Source organism: Xyrauchen texanus, chromosome 35 (assembly GCF_025860055.1).
Source record: "Xyrauchen texanus isolate HMW12.3.18 chromosome 35, RBS_HiC_50CHRs, whole genome shotgun sequence".
In the NCBI taxonomy this organism is placed as follows: domain Eukaryota; kingdom Metazoa; phylum Chordata; class Actinopteri; order Cypriniformes; family Catostomidae; genus Xyrauchen; species Xyrauchen texanus.
In genome coordinates, this window is record NC_068310.1 from 12090212 (window position 1) to 12115482 (window position 25271).

The 25271-nt window shown below is 40.7% G+C and overlaps 2 protein-coding genes across 4 annotated transcripts in view; one reads left to right on the plus strand and one right to left on the minus strand.

The window, feature by feature from the left end:
* LOC127629000 (band 4.1-like protein 1) overlaps nucleotides 1-2825 on the plus strand; it is a 91385-nt gene extending 88560 nt beyond the window's left edge. Inside the window, exon 23 of the mRNA XM_052106005.1 lies at nucleotides 782-2825. Within this exon, the coding sequence (XP_051961965.1) occupies nucleotides 782-787 (6 nt within the window). The 3' untranslated portion in view covers nucleotides 788-2825. The remainder of the gene's footprint in view (nucleotides 1-781) is intronic.
* A 624-nt stretch (nucleotides 2826-3449) lies between these two features.
* The window catches only part of LOC127628764 (contactin-4-like), a 168002-nt gene continuing 146180 nt past the window's right edge, over nucleotides 3450-25271 (minus strand). For 2 of the 3 annotated variants that reach the window (XM_052105630.1, XM_052105632.1), the window contains 11 exons: nucleotides 24278-24453; nucleotides 21059-21176; nucleotides 20770-20928; nucleotides 19416-19565; nucleotides 17778-17848; nucleotides 15977-16211; nucleotides 12681-12796; nucleotides 12267-12453; nucleotides 11864-11976; nucleotides 8111-8279; nucleotides 3450-4462 (listed from right to left, as the gene is read on the minus strand). In XM_052105630.1, the coding sequence (XP_051961590.1) occupies nucleotides 4371-4462; nucleotides 8111-8279; nucleotides 11864-11976; nucleotides 12267-12453; nucleotides 12681-12796; nucleotides 15977-16211; nucleotides 17778-17848; nucleotides 19416-19565; nucleotides 20770-20928; nucleotides 21059-21176; nucleotides 24278-24453 (1586 nt within the window). In that variant the 3' untranslated portion in view covers nucleotides 3450-4370. The remainder of the gene's footprint in view (nucleotides 4463-8110; nucleotides 8280-11863; nucleotides 11977-12266; nucleotides 12454-12680; nucleotides 12797-15976; nucleotides 16212-17777; nucleotides 17849-19415; nucleotides 19566-20769; nucleotides 20929-21058; nucleotides 21177-24277; nucleotides 24454-25271) is intronic. The other variant, XM_052105631.1, reaches the window with a different exon arrangement.

The window sequence follows — 25271 nt, forward strand, 5'->3', positions numbered from 1 at the left end:
TGCAAATTCTGTCTGCCAACTTCTCATTGGCCTTTTTTCATAGATTATAGGTATATTCGGCACTCAAGAGAGAACACTAGTGTCGCTTCTTCGACACAACGTCGAAGTGAGCGACAGACGGAGAACACTGTATTATGCATGCCAGGCAAGTAGTTGGTGATGTCACTTTGTAAAGAAACACTACGTTCCTGTGCACATAAGCATTCTTCCAGAGAGAAGTGAATGCAAAAAATGAAGATGGCAAAAGCATTGAACAATTTTGTCTGGACGGATGATGAAGTTGCTTTATAACTACAATTACTTTGCTGGAGAAGCGTCAATAAACTAAAAATCTTGAGCAGCACAAACACAGTCCTGTAGTCCGCCATTGTATTTTTGAATGTCTCTTGTATTGTTTTGAAGTACTCGCGTGCATGCCTATAGACTGAACATGTAATACGTGTGCACATGACATCATCCTTTTCACAAATTCGCATTTTTGTATGTTTACACAGAGACGATAATGGCAGCGTTTTCAAAAACATGCACTTTGAAACCCGTTTTCAAAAATGTGCGTTTTCATGCCCCAAAACGCTGTTGTCATGTAAACAAACAGCCAACATTAATACAAATTTTACAGTTTTTAGTTTGTCTTTGAAATGTTAGTTTGGCTTTGAATAAGGTCTGTTGTTTTTCATCTTACTATCATACAGTACATTGCCAATAGAGTGTACCTTTTCTATCCACTTAAATAAATGGTTGTGTGACATTATCATTTTATTACTATTTTCCTCTCCATTAGTCCTGATCTTCTTAGTTCTCAGGACTTCAATAGAAGCCGCTGTTCTTCAGTGACTGCCAGTGGGTCAACAACATCTGCAGACCTCTTACACCAAGCTACAAGACCCAGGACACCAACTCTTCCACTTACACTCTTATACACACACATACACATGAAACACGCTGCCTCCAAGATGTTGGAACATGTTCCTTTCCGTGTAATTTCTATTTTGTGTCTACATTTGCTGTGATAATATGGACATGCTGGTTCAGGAGGCACAAGGTCTCCTCAGCTGAGGACTGCTTGGGAAAGGACAGCCTTTACGTCACATTGATCAGAGAAACTGTTGTAGTCGCCATCGTAGTATCTTGCTTTGTCTTCAGGAATGTGAAAACTAAGGAAGTGTACTCTCAACAGCCCAGTGCTAACATTAAGCATGAGGCATGGGCTTTTTAATGAACATTGCTGGAGATTTAGCTAAGTGGAGTGGCAGTAGTGTCTATCGAGTAGTTTTTCTAGGGCTCAAGAGATGTTACACTGAAGATTTTATTGATCAAACAGTGATCTGTAGAGAAAAGTCTAGCTAGCATTCATACAGAATGTCCATGCTTCTTTGATCAACAAAAGTTATGTTGCTGTTAGATTCTGAACATCAACTATATGTGGCAAAGCAGGGTTAACTAAAACACAGTGGTTCTTACAAACAGAGTGGAAAACAAGTTGACAATTTAAGTATAATGAACAAACTTTATGACAGTCCTCTAAAAAGTATTTATTTCCATATTGGACATACTGTAATATGGGCGTACAATTTACTCTGGAGGTTCCTGTATCAGTTTTATAGGTGTGAGATAAAATAAAGTTTTTTGAGTCATTTCAGGCCCGTAAAAATGCTACTAGTTACACTGCAATTTGAAATGCCAAAATGGTAATCAGTGGTAAACAAACTTTAGATTTTAGATACAAAACATTCTAATATTTGACAGTTTTGAAATGCACGGTACAAGATATTAACAAGTTTGCTTGTTTGCTCTTTCTACCCCTACTGTTAATAAATTAAAAATAAAGCCCAGATGCCAAAATGAATTTGAGTTGTATACATGCTGACAGCTGTTGTGTAATTGACCAATGCGTGTTATGCATTAAAATCCATTTAGACCTTATCACAAAATTGAAGATGGCAAATAATAATAATACATATTTGCAGTTAGTTTTGATCAAAGTTGATGCTTAATTTTCTAGAACTTCTTTGCAGGTTAATGAAACTTCTGTGATTTTTTTAAAAATTTTTATCTGTTGCCTCCTATACAATGCTGTGCCAACAAATTTATGAATTTAAAGTAACGATTGACTGTGTAAAAGGGTTTTAATTCTTATATATGATGATACTTCTTTTTTCTTTGATAAATGTCATGAGCCTGTGGCTCGGTTTTCAGTAAAGTGTAACCCATGAGCCATGATGAGCCATGAACATCCTGTGATGTTTGGATGAATGGGCTTTGATTTGTGAATTGCCAAATGAGAAACTGAGACATTGCAGACTTTATTTTAGGAAGCCACAATGCCAGGTGAGCTCTTAATAACCTTTGCTTACATGGTGAAGGCTTGTAGTTGTGCATCTAATGGATTTGTTCAGGAGTGTGCACAATGTGAATATCATGACATCTTACATAACTTTGCAGATATCAAAAGGGAGACTTACCATACTTCCATACTTGTACAGCCAGTGATTTGTGAAGACTTGGATGCTGTTCTTCAATGTAAAGAAAAGTGTCATGCAAAGGTTGATAGTTGGATTCCAAATAAACCACATCATTCTTTTGTCAGCCCATTTGCTAAGCCTATGTCAGCGTTTTGTCTCATTTCAACACAAAGTCCTTGTTCATGCTGTACATGTTGCATTGAAGACTTAAAGTCTAAAAATAAAAAATGTCTTCTATAATGATTTCCCTGAGATTCCACTTGCCAGCCACTTCTGTTTACACTGCTATCCTCTGTACTTTCTACTGCTTGGTTTTGTGTGTTTGTTGTACAGTGACTGAAATAAATAAGATCCATCCATGTGGTCAGGTCTCCTATTTAGTGCATCACATTTACAGATGTGTGTGTCTGTCTGATGGTTTTGGCTCCTTTGTGCTCATGACATTCTCACAGGGTCACAGTATTCTCTACTGCACTGCCCTCTTGTGGTCCAACGAGGAACAGTTCGGGAAAAGGATTCTTAAAACGTCTTATGTAGTACCACTGGTGGTTTTATACACAAAGGGAGAATATAAAGATTGTTGACACATATGTTCATATGCATAATGTGGAGAACATCAGATGCAAATGTTTTCCACAGCTTGACATCACAATGTGGAGTAAGTAGAGAACGAGTCATTTTGGAAGCTTGGTTTGAACAAATGCTCTTCTTGCAGTGAGGAGAATGTGTTGAGTTCTGAAAGTACAGTATGTTTTATACTAAAAATACCTTATTTCAAAAGATCAAGGAACATTTGATTTGTCATTTTGAAATGGACACCTTAATCTTAAAAAAATCCTTGTAAAAATGACCATCTGTGACTATATAACTCATGAATTAGCATCCCTGAAAGTTTTAAATTTGCATTCTGTAACAGAGATTTTTTTTTAACAAACCAACAAAAATATTGAATATTACTTGTGTTGTTTCTTTTATTAAAAGCAGACAGTCATTTAAATACTGTATTTCAAGCCAATACAGAGCCAGTTCATGCTAAACAGCTTGAAAAATAAAAAAATGGAACGTAAGCATTATGTCATAGGCATTTCAATGAACACAAATGTTACTTAAAGAAAACACCTCAACTGAATATTAAAACCTGGTCTTTTACAATCAAAATATTATTCAATATACACCGTCAAAGGAATGGAATTGCAAATGAACAAATAAACAAAGAGATAATGACTATTTAAGGCTGTTCTGGTCCTGAGGATATCTTACATACAGTTACTCATCGAAGAGGCACACACTAGCAAAACAAACATCTCAGTGCTTGACTGAAAGAACGACCAGTGAGCTCTTTTTCTGTTTAGGTAAGGCCAACAGCATTAGCTTTGTTGTTCAGACAGACACAGGGCATATCAACTCTGCGGGACTGTAAACTCTGTCTGATTTGATTGAAATGTTTTGATGAGCAAGATCAGGTTAGATCAAAGTCCATATAATGAAAATGTCTGTGAGATATGGCAGTAGGGATTCTCTTCAAAGGAGTTCATTAAGTAGATTTTTTGTGTGGTTATCCACTGCCAACCGTCCAATGGATCGATATGGATTAATTTAAACCAAACAGATGTCCTTGCATGCGAATCCTTAATGTACCAACTTGGAAACCACATTTATATGAAAAATATATATATATATATATATATATATATATCCAAAAAAATTCATTAGCTCTTACTCCATTGTCTCGACAGCAGCTTTGGTGTCATTAATCACAACTGGGTTAACAAACTTCCTCTTTTTAAAAAGCCAAAGGAAAACTTTCCATCTGAAGAGTCTCTGTTTGTAAAACATACTGAAAAAGGACAAGTGGGCTACTTGTAGATGTTTGTACGGTTCTCTTCACTGCAGAGTTTGGTTCTTCTGTCATAATAAAGTCCTGACCGTACCGCAGAGTGCTAAAGTTATGAGTACTGGTAGTGTTTTCCTCTCTGGGGCAAATCCAATCACATGTGCAACTGCAAAATAAAAATATTTATTTCAGTTAGGGCTGCAAATAACGTTTATTTTGATAATTGATTAATCGTCGATAATTTCTTTGATTAATCGATCAGTTAAACAAACACTAAAAACAACAAAATTTTCTGTTGAAAACATTTTCTTTTGAAAATGTGAGTGGGACTTGCCATGCAAAACTTGCTGCCGTGATGCTAGGGGTGGGTGATTAACAGGACATTGCTGTTTTGTTGCTTAAGTGCTCTGAGTGGTTTTTAGCACAATGTGGTAGCTAGGGTGTTCTTGGAGGTTGTTAGGGGGTTGCTTACTGGCCCAAGCCGAAAGAGCCCACTCCCAAGTCAATATTGTATTATGGTCCCTAGGTATGGCTCAGGTCCTTCCTTCAGTGGAATCTATAGGATTTTTTTCAGGCATTTTGTCATCTACCAGGCAAATATACAGAACAAAAGGGGCTAGATTTGTTTTTAGCCGAAGTTTAAAATTAACTGCAGGGTTAGGGGTTTGTTAAAAAACCTAAACACGAGTATTAGCCATCTCATTGTGAATGCATTGTATGGTCGAACATGTTTGATGTGCGTTTCTGTGGAAGTAACAAACCTCAGTACTCAATGGGGAACGTCTAGGTTACGTATGTTACGTAGGTTAAGACGTTGTGTCGGAGAAGCGACACTAGGGGTCTCTTTTGAGCGCCGATATATGCCTCTGATCTATGAAAAAAGGCCAATGAGAAGTTGGCAGACAGCATTTGCATACCCCGCCCCCGGACATACGGGTATTTAAGCAGGAAAATACGGGAATTCATTCAGGATTTTTCTGAGGAGCCGGAAATGGTCCGGCCACAACAGTGGGTCGGCTCAGCGGCATGGCGGGGAAGACACAATGTCTCGTTCCCTCCATCGGGGAACAGAGGTTACATACGAAACCTAGACGTTCCCCTTCTGTTGCTCTCTCCATGTTGTGTTGGAGAAGCGACACTAGGGGTCCCACTTAAATCATGCCATGCACTGGGCCGTGTACGTGAACTGCTGATACAGAAGCGGCAGGTAATCTTACGTGCAAAACGTGACCAGCTGTATCAGACTGCACGTACCCTTCCCCAATGCCCCATTAAAGTCATCAGAATACTTCTGGTTACCCTAGTGAGGGGAACAAGGTGATGCTTGCCAACCTGGGAACTGGGCCAAGCCTGGCTGGGCCTCTTTTCTCTCTATGTTTCTTGTTTAGAATAATCACGGCCGGGGCCCTTACATGCATTAAGGGAAGGGGGTCTTATCCAGTTTCCTATTCTTTCAGGGGGAGAAGACCCTGAGGAGACCACACCTACCCTGCAGGGGAGGTAAAGGTGGCGAATACATCACTGGCCACTTAGGTCCTATGTGGGAAAGTTGGCGCGGTGGTAGATCCAGCCTCGTAGAGGGGGGAGTTGCTACAGCATGGCGACCGAGGCAGCTGGAAGTGCCTAAGGGAAACACGGGAGTCCACTCGTGAGGGGACAGTACCGTGGAGATTACACACAGGGGGAGTCCGCGTAGGAGGCCTTTAACCTGTGGAGCACCTATTCCAGTACAGGGTAGATTAAGTACCCGTAGTGGATTGGGTCGCTGAACTGCGGACTCATGAGGGCAAGGGAGGAATCATCCAGGGATCCGAGAGATGGGATCTCCTGGGAAAAAAGGTGCACTATTTTACCTCGGCTGAGGGAAAGGGTGCTGGGCGCAAGCGATTCACCCGGCCAGTTCGTCAGCGTGTTACCGAGTTCTACGGGCTTGGACCTGAGAGAACACGAGACGATACCGACTCAACCCGGAGATTGTAAAATCTTGCGAAGGTATTAGGTGTTGCCCACCCTGCTGCTCTACAGAGGTCTGCTAGGGAGGTGCCCCTGGCCAGTGACCACGAGGACGCAACACTTCTGGTTGATTGCGCTCGAACTTGAAAGGGGGGGCACGGCCTGGGCGTGATAAGCCAATGAAATGGCGTTGACAACCCAGTGGGCGAGCCACTGTTTGGAGACTCTGCTGTCCCCCGAAGCAGACAAAGAGCTGCGGTCCAAATAGATACGCAAAGCACGTACCGGACACAGCAACGAAAGGGCTGGGTCTGCCTCCTCCCGGGGCAGCCCTTGCAGGTTCACTACCTGATCTCTGAAGGGTGTGGTAGGAACCTTGGGCATGTAGCCCCGTCACGGTCTTAGGATCACATATGTGTCTGCCAGACCGAACTCCAGGCAAGTGTCGCTGACAGAGAACGCAGAGTGTTTCTCAGCCACAGTGGGATGCCCTCGGCGAGCAGACGGGGCATGGCCAGGGGCGTCACGCATCTCCACCTTGTCGGCTTCACGCATCTCCACCAAGTTCAACCACAGATGACGTTCCTGGACCACGAGCGTGGCCATCGCCTGCCCGAGTGACTGCGCTGTGACCTTCGTAGCTCTTAGGGCGAGTTCCTGCAGCACGTCGGGATCAGGGCCACCCCTGTGCATGTTTCTAAGCACCTTGGCCTGGTGGACTTGCGGGAGGGCCATGGCGTGCAGGGCGGAAGCGGCGCGTCAAGTGGCGCTGTAGGCCTTCGCAGTCAGTGAGGATGTTGTCCTACAGGGCCTGGAGGGGAGTACAGGGCGGCCCCGCCAGGTGGTAGGGTTTCCGGGGCATAGGTGGAGCGCAACCGCCCTATCCACCTGAGGAATTGCCGTGCCGTGGTGCGCTCCGCCGTCCAGGGTAGTGAGAGCGGATGAGCGAGTGACGAGTGGAGAGGGGTGCTCCGTCTGAAGCGGAGAGCACTCTACCGCATCCAGAAACAACACGGGGCGGAAAGGCATCTTGAAAAAGACGCGTCCTGAAAAGGACGTTAAACGCAGCTGTGTTTTGCTCTTTTAGAGGAAATTACTCTTTTAATAAAATCACTCTTTTCGTATGGAACTCTTTCGAGTTTGTCTGCACTGTCGAAGCATCCAGGGGCAACAATGCACAGCCGTGCAAGGAAAGAGAATAACCGCTGTTGAGCAAACTGCATACACAACCATCGGCTCCGAAGAAATGTTCTGAATGAACTCTCGTATTTGCCCGCTTAAATACCCGTATGTCCGGGGGCGGGGTATGCAAATACTGTCTGCCAACTTCTCATTGGCCTTTTTTCATAGATCAGAGGCATATATCGGTGCTCAAGAGAGACCCCTAGTGTAGCTTCTCCGACACAACGTGGCGAGAGTGACAGAAGGGGAAATAGAATTATCTACAAAAGTTGGTACCATTAAATTAGATGTTTTATTATTCAGGTAAGTTGCTAAAAATATATTGACTTTAAATTACTTGCTCAGCAATATTCTCTTCAAATGTTATTCTTTTATTCTATTGCTCTGCCAGAACAGTGGTTCATTAGAAAGATAAAACTCACCGTATTAGCAGACAGTTCACACTGTATGAAATCAAGCTTACGTAGCTAGAAGCATATGCATTCACATAATTGCCTAGAGTACTGTATGTTTCAGCCTTAACTTAAAGACAAAGACTACAAATAATTATGACAAATTGATAGCATTACACTATATATAATTTTAAAAGATAAAATAGATATGTGATGGCTTAAGAAAAATGTCAACCATATGTTTTAGAGTTAAAGATATAATCCCCATAAGGGCCATAAATTCAAACCTGCTATCCTGGGGATGGTAATCTGTTTGCTGCTGCTCCCCTCTCCTCCCTCGCTGACTGGTTTAATCTGGATGATGTAATCCTCATCCACAGGCAGAGACAGCTCAATATATGTGCTGTTTGTCTCCACCACGCTGGGACGACTCTGTCTGCTTTGCTTGTACATGACCTTCAAAAAAACACATCTGCTTCATAACTCCGTAAATATACTACACATTCAAATAAGGACCAATCAGATGCAGTCATTTTGGCATAACCTGATTTATACAATTTGGAAAAGTTCATGGATCAACCTCCCTTTTTGTTCCTTTTTACATAATTTCTATCACCCCCAATCTTAACCCTAAAATCTGAGGCTAGTGATTTTGTTGAAAGGAATTTTCCTCCAGATTAGAGCATGGAACAACATTTCTTTCAACCAAGTGCTGCCCTTTGATTTTAGTGGTAGGATTTGTGTCGTTTGGTTGATTGGAATGTTCGATCCTAATTGTGCAAATCACATTACTCATGATAACAAACATTGTTATGTTAGACCCACTTTGCATTAGGTGTCTTTTAAATACAATGTACTTAAAGGAATATTCTGGGTTCAATACAATTTTAGCTCAATCATTTGTGACATAATGTTGATTACCACAAAAATACATTTCAACTCGTCCCTCCTTTTCTTAAAAATAAGCTAAAATTGAGGTTACAGTGAGGCACTTACAATGGAAGAGAATGTGGTTAATTTGCCCACCTCGGCTACTCAGACCACATCTCTGTTATGTTAATCCCAGCATACAGACAGCTCGTCAGGTGCACAAAACCGCATCAGAAGCAGGTGAAAACCTGGCAGCAGGAGCCATCTCTGCTCTTCAGGACTGTTTTGAGTGTACTGACTGGCACATGTTCAGGGAGGCTGCAACATATGGCGACTCTACCAACTTGGAGGAATACACAGCATCAGTGATTTGCTACATCAGCAAGTGCATTGATGATGTTACTTTCTCCAAGACCATCACCAAACGCCCCAACCAGAAGCCGTGGATGACTGCGGAGGTGCATGCGCTGCTGAGGACCAGAGACTCCGCCTTCAGAGCACGTGACAAGGCAGCCAAACTGTCACGGGCCATCAGAGAGGCAAAGCGCGCACACACCCAGAGAATCCACAGTCAATTCCAGGACAGGAGCGACACGCGCCGCATGTGGCAGGGCATCCAGGTCATCACCAACTACAGAACAACATCAGCTGCCTGTGACAAAGATGCCTCCCTTCCAGATGCAACTTCTACGCTTGGTTTGAGGCGCAGAACGACGTGGTGGCGAGGAAGACCACCCCTCCTCCAAACGACCAGGAACAGCATCTCCACCACCACCACACTGAGCACTGGACCCCCCCAGGGCTGTGTGCTCAGTCCACTGCTGTTCACTCTGCTGACTCACGACTGTGCAGCAATGCACAGCCCGAATCACATCATCAAATTCGCCGATGACACGACCGTGGACGAGTCAGCATACAGAGAGGAGGTGCAGTGGCTAACGGACTGGTGTAAGGCCAACCTGTCTCTGAATGTGGACAAAACAAAAGAGATGGTTGCTGACTTTAGAGAGCACAGAGTGACCACTCTCCGCTGAACATCGACAGCTCCTCTGTCGAGCACCAAATTCCTTGTGTTCACCTGGTGGAGAACCTCACCTGGTCCCTCAACACCAGCTCTAAGACATTTACACAAAACGCTGCATTCGCAAAGCAACCAGCATTGTGGATGACCCCACACACCCCACAAACCCCTCACACAAACTCTTCTCCCTCCTGCCATCTGGCAAGAGGTACCGAAGCATTCGGGCACTCACGGCCAGACTGTGTAACAGCTTCTTCCCCCAAGCCATCAGACTCCTCAGTACTCAGAGACTGGACTGACACACACACACCATCCAACTTTTGCACATGTCCAGAGTTGCACTTTAATTAATTGTCACTTTACCTGGCTGCTACCGCAATGACTGCTATGTCCATGGAACACTATTTCATAGTATGTTATGTTTACATTTGGCATTTTTAGAAAGTGTCATCTTTTTGCACTATTCATTACAAATGTGTACTGATCGGCACTGCACTGTCTCTTACTGTGTATATTGTCCTGTTCCTTTTAGTAATTTATGGTACTGTCACATACTTTTTTGCACACGTTTGCACATGCACTTTATGTAGAAATATTATTTATTCTGTAGCCTAATGTGGTTCTGGGTTTGTCCTATGTTGTTTTATGTAGCACCATAGTCCTGGTGGAATGTTTTCTCGTTTCGTTGTGTACTGTACTAACTGTATATGGTTGAACGACAATAAAAAACACTTGACTTGAATTTTGGGAGGGTTTAAAGACAGAAATGTGAAACTTATAATTTTTGATCAAATGAAAGGGATATTTCATCCAAAAAGTTCATCCAAAAATGTTCTCATCATTTACACACCCAAGATTTTCAGAAGAATATTTAAACTCTGAAGGTCCTCACAATGCAAGTGAATGGGTGCCAAAATTTTGACACATAAAGGAATCATAAAAGTAATCCATATGACTCCAGTGTTTAAATCCATGTCTTCACAAGTGATATGATAGGTGTGGGTGAAAAACAGATAAATATTTAAGACATTTTTTGTGAAATTTTTCTCCCATCTCAGTAGGGGGCAATATGCATGAAGAACATGAATCACCAAAAAAACAAGAAGAAGAATGTGAAAGTGATCTGTTTCTCACCCACACCTATCACATCACTTCTGAAGACATTAATTTAACCACTGGAGTCTTATGGATTACCTTTATGCAAACTAAAATAATCTTTTTTGAGCTTAAAAATTTTGGCACCCATTTACTTACATTTTATGGACCAAAAGAGCAGAGAAATTCTTCTTAAGATCTTCATTTGAGTTCAGCGGATAAATGAAAGTCATACACATCCGGGATAGCATTAGGGTGAGTAGATGATAAGAGAAATTTCATTTTTGGGTGAACTATCCCTTTAATTCTTCTGTTAAAACTCATGAATTATTTGAGCTATAAAGCTGTTTAACACATAATTTTTACAGTCTTTTATGGTTTGTTGACATTACATTGTCATGGTAATGAAGTTGTAAAATTGGCAATAATTTTGCACAGAAACGTTTAGTAAGTGATTTTATTACACTAAAATCATTTTTACACACATATCATTTATGTCTTGTGGCTATATTTTTGAAACAGTGAGTATTTTTGCATTGCAAAAAGAACATTTGCAGATTGGTCACATTCACTTCCATTGTAAGTACATCGCTGTAACCAAGATTGTAGCTTTTATTTTTATAGAAAAGGAGGGATGAGTCAAAATAATTTTTTGTAGTAATCAATATTATGCCACAAATGCTATCAATTGAGCTGAACTTATTTGGAACCTGGAATATTCCTTTAGGAATTTGATACAATGTACTTGTTATGAACATACGTGTTGTAGCATTGTAATTACATTTAAAATCCCTGCATTTCATTTCATCTGTAGTTGCACTGTTAACCTTACCTCTAATCCTACACCTAACCCTACTCCAACCCTTACCCTAAACGCTAACCCTACACCTAAACCTGTCCGTACCTCAACTCAGTAGCAATAAATGTGAATCTTGTTAGAATTTTGCATAACAGCATGTAGTTACACAATAAATACATTGTGTTGTATGTACTTTAATGTTAGTACATAGTAGTTAAAGACACCTAATATAAAGTGGGACCAGTATGTTTATACCTTATAGCCCATAACTTCTGATTCATTCTCCAGAGCCTTGACCTGATCCCACTTGAGGACGAGTTTGGAGTCTGTGGTATTCCACATAACTTTTTCTGGAGACTGGCTTGGTGCTAGATCAGGTCATAAAAGAGAAAAAAGTACACAATTCAAAACACCTGACTCTCACATTCAGAGCAGTTTGACTGCTTTACAGGTAAGCACTGGTGTATGAAATGAGTTTTTGAAATCTGCTGACAACATTCATTCTTGCATAGTAAGACTACACTGTCGATAAAAAATGCAAAAACTTTAAACTAACAACAAAATAAGAACAAACTCTGAAATATGTTTCTGTTTAAGTTTCAAAATAATAACACAGAATGGTCTGTAATGTAAATCCGAAATAAGATGTCACACTTACGTGGTCTCCTGGTGGTGACACTGACCACAGCACTATCAGGCCCCACACCGGCACTGTTATAGGCTTTGAGTTTGATGTAGTATGTACAACTGGGATGCAGCCCACGAATGACAACTGATGTCCTGTTTCCAACAGTCCTCATGACACTGGCTGTGTCTGGCCTCTCCTTTGCACTCCAATAGCTCAGCTGAAATTCACATGGTCAACAGGCTGTCAAAATCAGCAATATAAAGTATAATGTGTTAATTTATCCCTTCATTCATCTCTAAAACAATAACACATTCACAGCTGTACTATATCTATGCTTTAAAGCAACAAGCCCCAAAATAAAATGTAAAAAACAACACATCCAGAAATGTACTGTTAAGAATAATAAGTAAGATAACTGTTATATCGGAATTGGGTCTTCCTTACCTCATAGCCAATAATGCGTGTCCTGCTGGTGCTCCATGGTAGAGGCTTCCAGCTGACCTCAACTTCTGAGGCTGACAGGCTCTTGCCACGTACACGTCCAGGGGCACGATTTGGCTCTGCGGTCAGAATAATCATTACAGTAATGTCTCTCTTCGCATCTTTACACACATTATTAGAGCACTGATGTGCCAGCAAATGTTAAGCTCATTCAATTATGTAACAGTTCAGCTACAGACAAGCTAAAGTGTGTAATTTCTGCTCCACTAGTGGTACCAAACAGAGGTGTAAAAAATAAGGAGCTTATCAATCCTTCTGCCCAGTCTCCTATCTTCTTCGGTTTGGCCAAACAGGTAGCATCACCCCAAACTCCATTTGGAACAACAGTTTTTAAACCACAAGTTGACATGTTGGAACGCTCATAAAAACAGCAAGTTCCCCGTCTGTCGCTCTCTCCACGTTGTGTCGGAGAAGCGACACTAGGGGTCTCTCTTGAGCACCGAATATATACCTCTGATCCATTGAAAAAAGGCCAATGAGAAGTTGGCAGTCAGTATTTGCATACCCCGCCCCCGGACATACGGGTGTAAAGGCGAGGCAAATACTAGAGTTCATTCAGAAATTTTCTTCGGAGCCGATGGTTGTGCATGCTGTTCGTGTGATATCACACCAGTTCCAGTATTCCTCTGACGCTCTGCATGCGGTTGGATTGATGGCGCAATACAGCGGCGATTTCTCCTTCTTGCACGGCAGTGCAATTGCCCTTGGGTGCTTCGACAGTGCAGAAACCCAAACTCTAAGAGAGTTGTTAAAGAGAGTGATTTTCTCTAAAAGAGCAATACACACCGGCGTTGAATGTCCTTTTCAGGACGCGTCTTTTTAAAGACGTGTTTCCGCCTCTGTGTAGTTTCTGGATGCGATTGATATCTTCCCACCTCCTACGGTCATAAAAGCTGCCTGGCGTACCTGGGTTGCGATTACACGCAGGCAGCGTTTTTATGAATGGTCTATGATTTCAGGGCGAGAACATAGCCATGACAGCATTGCGGTCGTAGGCTTTCATTTGTCATGAGAGAAAGCCACTTCAGCCGCCCCCTGCGCCTTTGATTGGTGATCTTCCAGGGCTGAAGACCCCCAGAGATGCGCAGTTAGGTCAGTGCTCTTATTCCTGCAAGAGAGGCTGGAGGGGAGGCTGTCCCCTTCCACCCTAAAGGTGTATGTTGCTGCTTCCGCGGCTCACCACAACGCAGTACACGGCAAATCCCTTGGTAAGCATGACTTAATCATCACGTTCCTAAGAGGCGCCCGGAGGCTAAATCCCTCCCGGCCAAGCCTGTTCCCCTCCTGGGTTCTCTCGGTAGTCCTCGCGGGCCTCCGGATACCTCCCTTCGAGCCACTAGAATCAGTTGGACTCAGGGCCCTCTCTCTTAAGACTGCCCTGCTGATCGCACTCGCTTCCTGCAAGCGTTCTCTGTTAGCGACACTTGCCTGGAGTTCGGTCCGGCAGACACTCATGTGATCCTAAGACCACGACCGGGCTACCTGCCCAAGGTTCCTACCACGCCCTTCAGAGTCCAGGTAGTGAACCTGCAATCGCTGGTTCGGGAGGAGGCAAACCCAGCCCCGTCGTTGCTGTGTCTGGTACGTGCTTTGCGTACCTATTTGGACTGCACGCAGAGCTTTAGATGCTCTGAGCAGCTCTTTGTATGCTTTGGGGGACAGCGGAAAGGAAACGCTGTCTCCAAACAGAGGCTTTCCCACTGGGTAGTAGATGCCATTTCATTGGCTTATCACACTCAGGCCATGCCCCCCCGCTTGCGGGTCCGAGCTCACTTGACAAGGAGCGTTGCGTCCTCGTGAGCACTGGCCAAGGATACCTCCCTGGCAGACATTTGTAGAGCAGCGGGTTGGGCGACACCCAACACCTTTACGAGATACTACATTCTCAGGGTTGAGTCAGTTTCATCCTGTGTTTTCTCAGGTCCGAGCCAGTAGAACTCTAGGTAACACGCTGATGGGCTGGCCGGGTGAATCGCTTGCATATACGCCCTTTCCCTCGCTTGAGGTAAAACAGTGCATCTTTTTCCCAGGAGACTTCACTCAACTCGAATCCCTGGTCGATTCCTCCCTAGCCCTCATGGGTCCGCAGTTCGGCGGAGGAACTTGCCGACCCAATCCACTGCGGGTACTCAGATCTACCCTGTACTGGAATAGGTGCTCCACAGAGTAGGGACTCCTACGCGGACTCCCCCTGTGTGTATTTTCCGCAATACGGTCCCCTTACGAGCAGACCCGTGTTTTCTTGGGTAAGTTTCGGCTGCCTCCTGGTCACCGTGTGTAGCAACTCCACCCTCGCTGAGGCTGGATCTACCACTGCACCACTTCCACGTGTCGCCTAAAAACACATGTGATGTATTCACCACCGTACCTCCCCAGTTGGGCAGGGGTGGTCTCCGCAGGGTCTTTTCCCCCCTGAAAGAATGGGAAATTGTGTAAGACCCCCTTCCCTCAGTGCATGTAAGGGCCCCGGCTGTCTATTGCTCTATGCAAGAAACATAGAGAGAAAAGAGGCCCAGCCAGGCTTGGCCCATTCCCAGGTTGGCAAGCGTCACCTTGTTCCCCTGCCTAGGGTAACCAGAAGGATTCCGACAACTTTTTTGGGGCATTGGGGAAGGGTACGTGCAGTCTAACACAGCCGGTCATTTGGCACGTAACAAATACCTGCCCGCTCCTGTGTCAGCAGAACACGTACATGGCTCAGCGCATGGCGGATTTAAATTGGACCCCTAGTGTCGCTTCTCCAACACAACGTGGAGAGAGCGACAGACGGGGAACGTCTAGGTTACAGATGTAACCTCCGTTCCCTGATGGAGGGAATGAGACGTTGTGTCTCCCCGGCCACGTCGCTGAGCCGAACCGCTGTAGTGGCCAGAACCATTTCTGGCTCCTCAGAGAAATCCTGAATGAACTCGAGTATTTGCCCGCCTTTATACCCGTATGTCCGGGGGCGGGGTATGCAAATACTGACTGCCAACTTCTCATTGGCCTTTTTTCAATGGATCAGAGGTATATATTCGGTGCTCAAGAGAGACCCCTAGTGTCGCTTCTCCGACACATCTTCTCGTTCTCTCCATCAGGGAACGGAGGTTACAGCCGTAACCTAGACTTTACACATGTATACATTTGCTTACATTTGTCTGCACTGGGACAGGAGAAAATATTTTGATGTAAAAATTACACACTTTAACTTGAAGTTAATGGATTTATACTATAGATGGAGGTCAGTAAGTTTGTTTTACCCTCCTCTGCTGAGTATATAGTGGTCATGGATCCGAAAGGACCTTCTCCTCTATTGTTGTAAACCCCCACTTTCACATGAAATGGAGAGAATGGAGGGATGCTCTCATTTTTGAATATATATCGGGATGCATCAGGGGAGGTCACGGCAGCCTGCATCCAGCTCTGACCTCCAAGTGGGCGAAAAGCCACCACATAGCCGAAACCCGGCCCACACTGCAACTCTTCTGGGACTGGCTGGAGAAGTCCATTTGTACCCACAAATATGAACACATCAGAGAAAATAGAGTGAGAGAAAGAAACAGAGGGGTCCAAAAGTCTGGGACCACTTGTGAAAATGCTTATATCTTGCTTTCTTTCTAATTTTTTAAAAATAATTCATTAAAAATGACATCATCAGCATAAGGCAAGGCAAGTTTATTTATATAGCACATTTCATACACAATGGTAATTCAAAGTGCTTTACATAGAAGAGATTAAAATAAGAATAAAAAAATAAGAATAATTGAAACAGTTTAGAATATAAAATAAAATAAAATACAGTACAAACAGACGGACACACAGTGGCACAGTGCTCATTCAGTAAATGCACAGCTAAACAGATGTGTTTTGAGTCTGGATTTGAATATGACTACTGTAGGAGCACATCTGATCTCTTCTGGAAGCTGGTTCCAGCTGCGGCTGGCATAATAGCTAAAAGCAGACTCTCCTTGCTTAGAGTGAACCCTTGGTATTTCTAGCTGATAACAATTTGAGTAAAAATTAACAAGCTTGCATGGACTCAAAGTCTGTTCAAAACCTGATGATCCATGTTATTCCAGATACAGTTGACAAAGTAATTGTTCAAACCAAAATTTAATTCTGTCATCTTATGAATAATACTGTATGATATGGAAACATTGTCTCGTTTCGCTGTGTACTGTACTAACTGTATATGGTTGACGATATTTAGTGCAAAAAACAACCCAAGTTCTTGTGTCAACGTGCATGTCACTGTGAAGAAGATTTTCTCATAACGCTCATGAAAATGGAACAGACCTCAAGATTTTTGCTGAAAAATGACTTCGATTTTGGGTTGTTTATCTGCATGCCTTGAAATATGATTCACAAGTCGCATGTACTACTTTTATTATATTTTGGGTCATTTTTAAACTTTAAGGTGAGGCACTATCCACTGAAATTATACTTAAAAGATGGACCACAACATTTATTAAAACATTTCCTGTTGTGTTTTGCATAAGAGCGAAATTATTGCAGGTTTAAAACAACAAGAGGGTGAGTAAATTATGACAGAATTTTCATTTTGGGTGAAGTATACTTTTAAATGGTCAATGTCAAAATATTCTTACATTTGATTAGTGACCTAGAAATTGTGCAGAATAGGAAATATTTCTTATTAATTTCACATGTTTTACATTTTTTTAAAGCCTAAAACAGTTTAAAAAGAAAATCCTATTTTCAGTATGGTCTCAGACATATAGAAGACACTTACATTCATTATTCATTTATTTAGCAGACATAGTCAAGTTTTGCCCCAGTATGAAAGCATACAATAGAACATCCTTTTCATGGTTCTTGAGCACATTTTTCGCTTTTGATATATTGAAAAGTAATTGCTCAAATCCATACACATTTTGCCTGCCTCACTGAAGATTGTCTGTCTTTAAACAAGGGATGCTAAAATTACAGGCTAACCAACATGACAGCATGATGGGCCTCTTTTTGATTCAGGCGTGTGGACAGTCTACAATTGACAGTTAACTTTGAACACTTAAATGTGCAAGCAAGAGCATGCTGTGTTACCTCCCAAGTAATGACAAGCTCCGAGCGACTGCCACCTCCTCCACTGACTCGGGCTGGGGATGTCCTTGGCACTGCAGCAAAAAATATACTTTTACAGGCACTTTTACAAGATGAGACACACAAGAATTGCAGACAGGGCAATTTTGTCCTCCATCTGTTTTGGTTGATGCTACTGAGACAGAATTCTGGCTTCAAGTTTTAAGGGAAACAATTTAATATATGGCAACTGTAGAATAAGAAGCTTTTCAGTTTTTACAATGTTGAATTACTCTTCTCAAGTCCTGGCTTAAAGGTGCACTCAGTAACTTTTTGTTTGTGCCATCTTTAACTTACAGTGACACTAGGCACACAACGATACACAAATTTCATGATAACACTACACATATTTCAAAGCAGCTTTATACAAAATCATGCCTTGTTGTCTGAATGCCCCTGTGAACAAGCTGAAGTGACTGTAGCAGGAAAAAAACTTGAGAGGAACCTGACCTCTGGTTTTACGATATATATACATAATCCAATATTATTTAGCGGCTTGAGCAAAAATCGATTGGCACACCTAATTATTTTTTTGCCTCTTCCTTCTGTTTCACTTTGCATGTAAACTTTACCGCCATTAATACCAGCTCATTACATGTGCGCAATTGTTGGTCTCAAAGCTGTTTACAGTTTGAAGTCAAAAGCAGATAATTATAAGTCTCATGTTTCTTACTTTGCTGATTTTTGGAATAAGTTTTTTTTGATAGTTATGTCTTGCTGTACATGTCATGCTCTGTGTCTGGAAGTGATGGTTGTTAACCTTACTGCTGCTGTTTCTGCCTCACAAATCCACCGATTTGCACGGTGATGTCGGCGTAAATAAAACAACATGTTTGATGTACTGCAGCACCAGGACATGACAAAATTGTTTGGCAAATTCAACAAGCTGTACCACTACAACACAGTCTACAGTCTACATTTGCCATTGATTTTCTCGCCTATGTACTGTGTGTGTTGCTCTGTTTTCCTGTGAGCGCTCTGTGCTGCCTCTTCGGAAGGAGACTGTTCCACATCTCTCAATATTGTTTTCATTACACAATAACTTGTTTGTTTATGTTTTTTACAATACATATGGTATTGTATAGTGAGTGTTGTACCATACAATACAATAAGATTTTTTAACACCCCTAAGTGTATTGGTTACTATTGCACTGTACTGTTAAGAATAATAAGTAAGATAACTGTTATATTGGCATTGGGTCTTCCTTACCTCATAGCCAATAATGTGTGTCCTGTTACAGATGCCACTGTTTGTTTGTCAAACCAATGGAAAACGTATTTAGAAAGCTAAGTTTGAAAAGTCATTATTTTTTTCAATTCCGTCTGATGATGGGGTAGAAATGACACACTTCACCTCTACAGGGTTATGGAAAAAAGTTGCAAAGAAAGTGAATGGAGTCTGAGGCATTCCTAAAAAAATTCCACAGAAGAAATAAAGTAATACGGGGTTGGAACGACATGGGTGAGGATAATAATTACAGTTTTTTAACTATCCCTTAAGATTCATTCAAAGACAGGCAAATGTTAAGAAAACACGTGGTTGAGTACATAGATCTTCATATCTACTGTAAACATAGGTATCCACAGTAAACATGTACGTACATGTGTCTTTGGTCTTCATTTTTTGTGAGGGCTTGCTAGGTTCCCCAGTGCCTATGGAGTTACTGGCCAAGACTCTGAACTCATATTCAACCCATGGACTCAACTCCACAACACGAGCAGTCAGCCGATTTCCTCCCAGAGACTCTGGAACTGAAAGAAGAAGAGATGGTCTGAGGACATTCTGAGAATATCTAATACAATAAAAAAATCAAAATCTAAGAAAGATCTAAGCTGACGACTTGAGACTTCTTGCGTATTCAGACTTTTGACTATTGGAAAACCTCTGGTCCACTTTGTAGCTTATACTTGCCAAGAACCACATACATAGTCTCATGATGACTCGTAATAATGTGTATGAGGTGCCAAAATCGTAAGACTTATATTACCATTGAGACCAACCAATCAACAATTTCAAATCGATACAATACAGGCATCAAATTTTAGCTAGACTCCTAAACTGCACTTTATTTTAAGAAAGGAAACATCTGTGAATATATTTCCTTACTCATTCAATATTTATGCGATACAAATGACTGATGTATACTGTATGTTAATGATCTGTAATATGCCTCCAGCGTCTTGTTCCAAACCCTAATGTTTCTCTTTCTTCAGTGGTACACAACAGTGTTTTTCATGTTAAAATCATACTTAGGCTAAGGATTGCATCAGGGGTTCAACTTAGGAAATCGTAATAACATTGTTCGTTGGATCCTGTTTTTGCATGAGCCAACTCTTATGATTTCTAGCCTTTCAAAGTATACTCTTTTGACATACTGTGCAAATGGTGAAATTTGTATCATGTGCACTGTGCTTAAGACGTAGCGGTATGCAGAACAGATAGAGAACATCTGACCTACATGTAAAGCGACCAGGCATGTTGTTTTATGCGTCTAAGATTTGGCAACTCTGAATCAGTGACAATTTGCACAATTATTTGAGGAAATAATAGCACAGCACTCCACGAGCAGTTGTACAGAAAGCACAGAAGAAATTAGCAGCAAATGTGTGTAGATTTTGTGATCAGAATTTCTGTGTTAATTTTTTCACTGATATAACTTTGGATATCTACAGTAGTTTACTTACTACAAATTATCAAAGAACTCTGAATATCTTTCAAAGATATGATTCCACCAACCTTCAAACTTTGGCTAATCCAGTGGTAAGTTCAACTGAGACTAGAGACTGAACAAAGACAAGTGTCTAAAAACATCTGCTAATCACCATAATAAAAGCAAAGCTAAAAGACTGGAATTAATTGGAATTGTGCCAATCTAATCTATTTTCAGTAGTGACTAAACAACACCCACGGATCATGATGAAAAGGAATGCCTTTTTATTAACAATTCCTACACACCGGTTTTGGCAGCCTGCCAGCCGAGAGAAAAGGGGCTTCTGATCTGAATGTTGTAGGCAAAGACAGGACTGTGATTGTCAGGGCCTGGTCTCCAGGACACAAAAGATGTGGTCTCTGTTACCTCATCAACCCTGATGTCCAGCGGTGGGCCAGGGGCACCTGTGTGGAAATGGAAACAAAACCTTTTGTTTCAGAACTATTATTAGTGCTAGTGGGTTTCAAACTTTAACTTTTAAGTTTAATCCCAGTGGTTTTTTTGCATGTAAAATTGAGCTCGGAAACACTTTACCTCGAACCACCACATCTGTTGCGATAGAGGCACTGTCCACTTTAGTTTGTACTGCACATGTGTACCTTCCAGCATGCCTTAGCTGAATGTTACGAATCATAATGTCACCAGAAGATGTCTGTAACCAAATAATGAGAACATAAAAAGTTATTTGATGATTACAATAACACAAAACACTTTACAATACTCCCAAGCCCTCACTCAGGTCTTTTGACTCTGGCTTACTAATTATCTACATTACATGCTGATATCACTGGGTGGCAGAGCTTCAAGCTTTACTGCTCCAACATTGTGAAATTCTCTCCCACAATCCCTCCGTGACCTCACCATCATAGATAAATTCAAAATCCAACTGGAAACATATCTCTTCACATTATGTTACTCTGATACTAAATTGTTCTGCTCTTCTGCTGTATTTCTTTTTTGTTATTGTATGCTTCTCTGTTGTATGCTCCTCTGGTTGTTATATGCTTGTTATATCTTTTTTTCACCATGCTAATGTTTGTCTCTTCTTTATGTTTTTTGTATACATGTTCTGGATTTGTAATGTGACATTGAGTTTGCAGAAAGGCACTATATAAAATAATTAGTGCTGTCAGTGGATTCATTTTTTAATTGCGATTAATCTCATAATTTTTCATAGTTAATCGTGATTAATCTCATGATTTTTCATAATTAATCACGATTAATCTAAGATTTTAAAAGTGCTGAAATTTGACTACATATACTTATTTCTAAATGCATTTATTTCCTTCTTTGGAAAGACCAAAACAATAGAACAAAACAATATGTGACAATAATGCTTTATGAACATTTTCCAAACTCCACAGTACAAAGACAGAAGTTCACTAAAATATTATCAATTCAAGTAACATTTATATGGCTGCCTCCGACAAAAGATTTTCCTAGTCGACTAGTAGTCATACATTTAAGCCATTAATCGACTAGTTGCAACACGTTTATGATATTAATTTAATTACTTATATATATATATATATATATATATATATATATATATATATATATATATATATATATATATCAGAAAATGGTTTGAGTTCCAGGTCTGAGAAATAATGTTAACATTGTTCTACATTACAGAGAAATACTAAATCGTAATAAACCGCTATTATTATTATCAAATTAATATTACCAATAATTTGCCCATAGACACACAGACACACACTTGATGAAACACACGTTATTATATTAAGAACGGATGACAGAAAAACTGTCTTTGCGCACGTATTACACACCGCAGGTGTGCAGTCTCGTGGAACACACACATGTAAAAAGGTCCTCACTCTTTCTTTGCTTCTGTATTCTGAATTTTCTTTTGCTAGAACAGTATCATCTATGAATGCTGCAAATTACCTCAGACATCTCAGCTCAAGAGGTGCTTTGAGTTCCATTCACTTTATTTCCACAGATCATTACATTGTGACCACAAATCTGCAGCCTATACAATACATCTGTGATTAAAACACAAAATAATGCAAAAACACATTCACCTCGAACCATGGTTTATAATTCAGTGATTATTATACCCATTTCAAATGCTTGTTGTCAATCTTATATATAGCCCCTAAAGTGAATTGTTTTAATAAATAAATTAAATTTTCAATGCAAAATCACTAAAGCAAGAATATTCACCGATCCCGGTGTAATTGGATATTGCGATATATATATATATATATATATATATATATATATATATATATATATATATATATATATATATATATATATATATCATGAAGGAGGAACAAAACAAATGTATTCACACACACGATGTATTTTCCCAGACAATTAAATTCCCGACTGGTAGAGAATGCCCAGATGAATTAGGTAAGTTTCGATGTTTCCCTCCCCTTGTAATGCCATCTTTCAAAAAGTTGAACACAGTTTTATTGCGCTTATGTTTTTTCCAGTTTCATTTGAATCTTTGGTTAAAATAAAGTTACAACTTTGAAATCAAGGTATCTTTCTTTATTGTGTAGGCTTAACTCTAACCCTGCTTAACGAAAATTACCCCACAGTACCATTTAGCATTCAACCCGTGGTGAAACCGGTGTTTTTCGGTTTCCTGTGGAGATAATTTTTTTGCTGTGACCAATCAAAACTTGTACAACCAAGACTCTTCTCACCGACTAACATTTGGTCGACTATTAGGGGGCAGCCCTAAACATTTACAAAAGTCTAAGTGGAATGTTGACTGATTGATAGGACTACTATTCATTGCACTGTGCATTAAATCTCTTTAACCCTCATCCTCCACAATATTTATTGTCATTAGTCTGTCTTTTCACTATGAATATGGAATGCACATGATTTTTTTTCAGGGCAGCAAGCAAGGCATTGAACACAATTTGAAAAGTGCATCTTGTTCTGGTTTTAGTGCTGGGACTGCCGATGGAAATATAATTAATCAAAATTGTCTGGTATTCATTAGCTGACACTTCAAATGCTCGGCAGCAATGGGTACAAAGTTAAAATTACGTTAAGTGTCAGCAGACCCTCCACAGGAGGACAAGCTCCCATCAGCATTTGTTTTATAAGAGGTCCTTTCTCAGGCATGGACTCACTGGTGTGTTTGTTTGTAGTGAGTATATGAGTGTAATGTCCCCGCTGGACACATCACAATGGCCCGCCCTCTAACCAGTGTTCAGAACTCACACGGAGCTGTTGGTTCATGTTAACTTATGTAAACAAACACAACTTTATTGTCAAGTGTTACCAAGTTTTGGTAGCTTTCACAAACACATTTTTTAAATTAAATTCTATATGTTTACTTTATCCTTGAAAAAGGAGTAACTAATATTTTTAAGGTATATATTGCAATATGAATATATTGCCGCAAATTCGTCACTCATTATTTTCACATGCAAATGAGCTTGCTGTTTGTCGCAAATGTTTGCAGCTCTTTACCGATAGTGATGAACCTGCAGCAAACCTTTGGCAACAATGAAGAGTTTGCATGTGTAAATAAGTGGCGAATTTGTGGCAATTCTAGATAATTTTTTAGTGCGGGTTCATGCTCTATGAACCTGCTTTCTGCAAGTTTTCTTGCAAGATTTGCATGCAACATTTATACACTGTTTATTTAGAGTCCCACAACAACTCTATCCCCATTCAACCCCAAACCCCCTAACCCTACTCTTGGTAGCAGCAATGCAAATCTTGCTAAAGTTTTGCAGATACACGACCGATGGTACGTACCCCACCAACTTTTTCAAAATATCCTCCGGAGCCTCCAAAATTGATCAACTGCTCATTGAAAAACCAGGTGAATCTCACATCGAGAGAGGGGTCCCGAGACACCTGGCATGGAATAACGACACTCTCCCCAACTCTAACATCCAGCTGAGTGGCTTTAGAAGTGATGATGGTCGGCTCTGAAATCACAATGAGATAGTCAGCGGCATAAAGACTAATACATTTATATTTGCATATAACAAGTTATCAAAACCATGTTGCATAAAACAACAGTTGCTGTGTTTAAGTGCATTATGGCAAGGCTCTTGAAAACAGCTGGTAGCTCAATATGAGACAGGTGTTAACCATTTTACAACCAGCTTGTAACATTTGAGCTGAGATTGGCAGTGTTTTAAACAGTATGACCACTAGATGTCACTATGCTATTATGTTCCATTCTCTTTCGGGGCATAACATCCCATTACAAGTGAACAATTGTTTCAGAATACTGCTTTATTTCAATCAGTAAATAAAAACATCAGGTTATACAGAATGCAAAAAAAAATTAATGGACCTGTCCTAAAGATTATGTCAAATGCCTTTTGATAGACAAAATGCAAACAGTTGTTAGTAGGGATGCTTTTTAGCTGTAGTTTCACTATAACATATATATATATATATACACCCATTCAACCCCATATATATATATATATATATATATATATATATATATATATATATATATATATATATATATATATATATATATATATATAAATTAAATTGTTCTCTGTAAAATAGATATCTCTGACTTAGATAGCCCCAACAGATAGTCTGATTATTAATATATTAAATTGGACAATTTATTGAGTACTGGTTTCTTTTATCATATTCCCACTGCAAAAATTTCCTAAAAGCAATAAACCACTTGAGTCTGTGCATGATTTTACGACATGTTAGGGACTCTAACCTGTCATTATGTTCCTAAAAACATCCCTTGCCCGTGGTAAAACTGTAA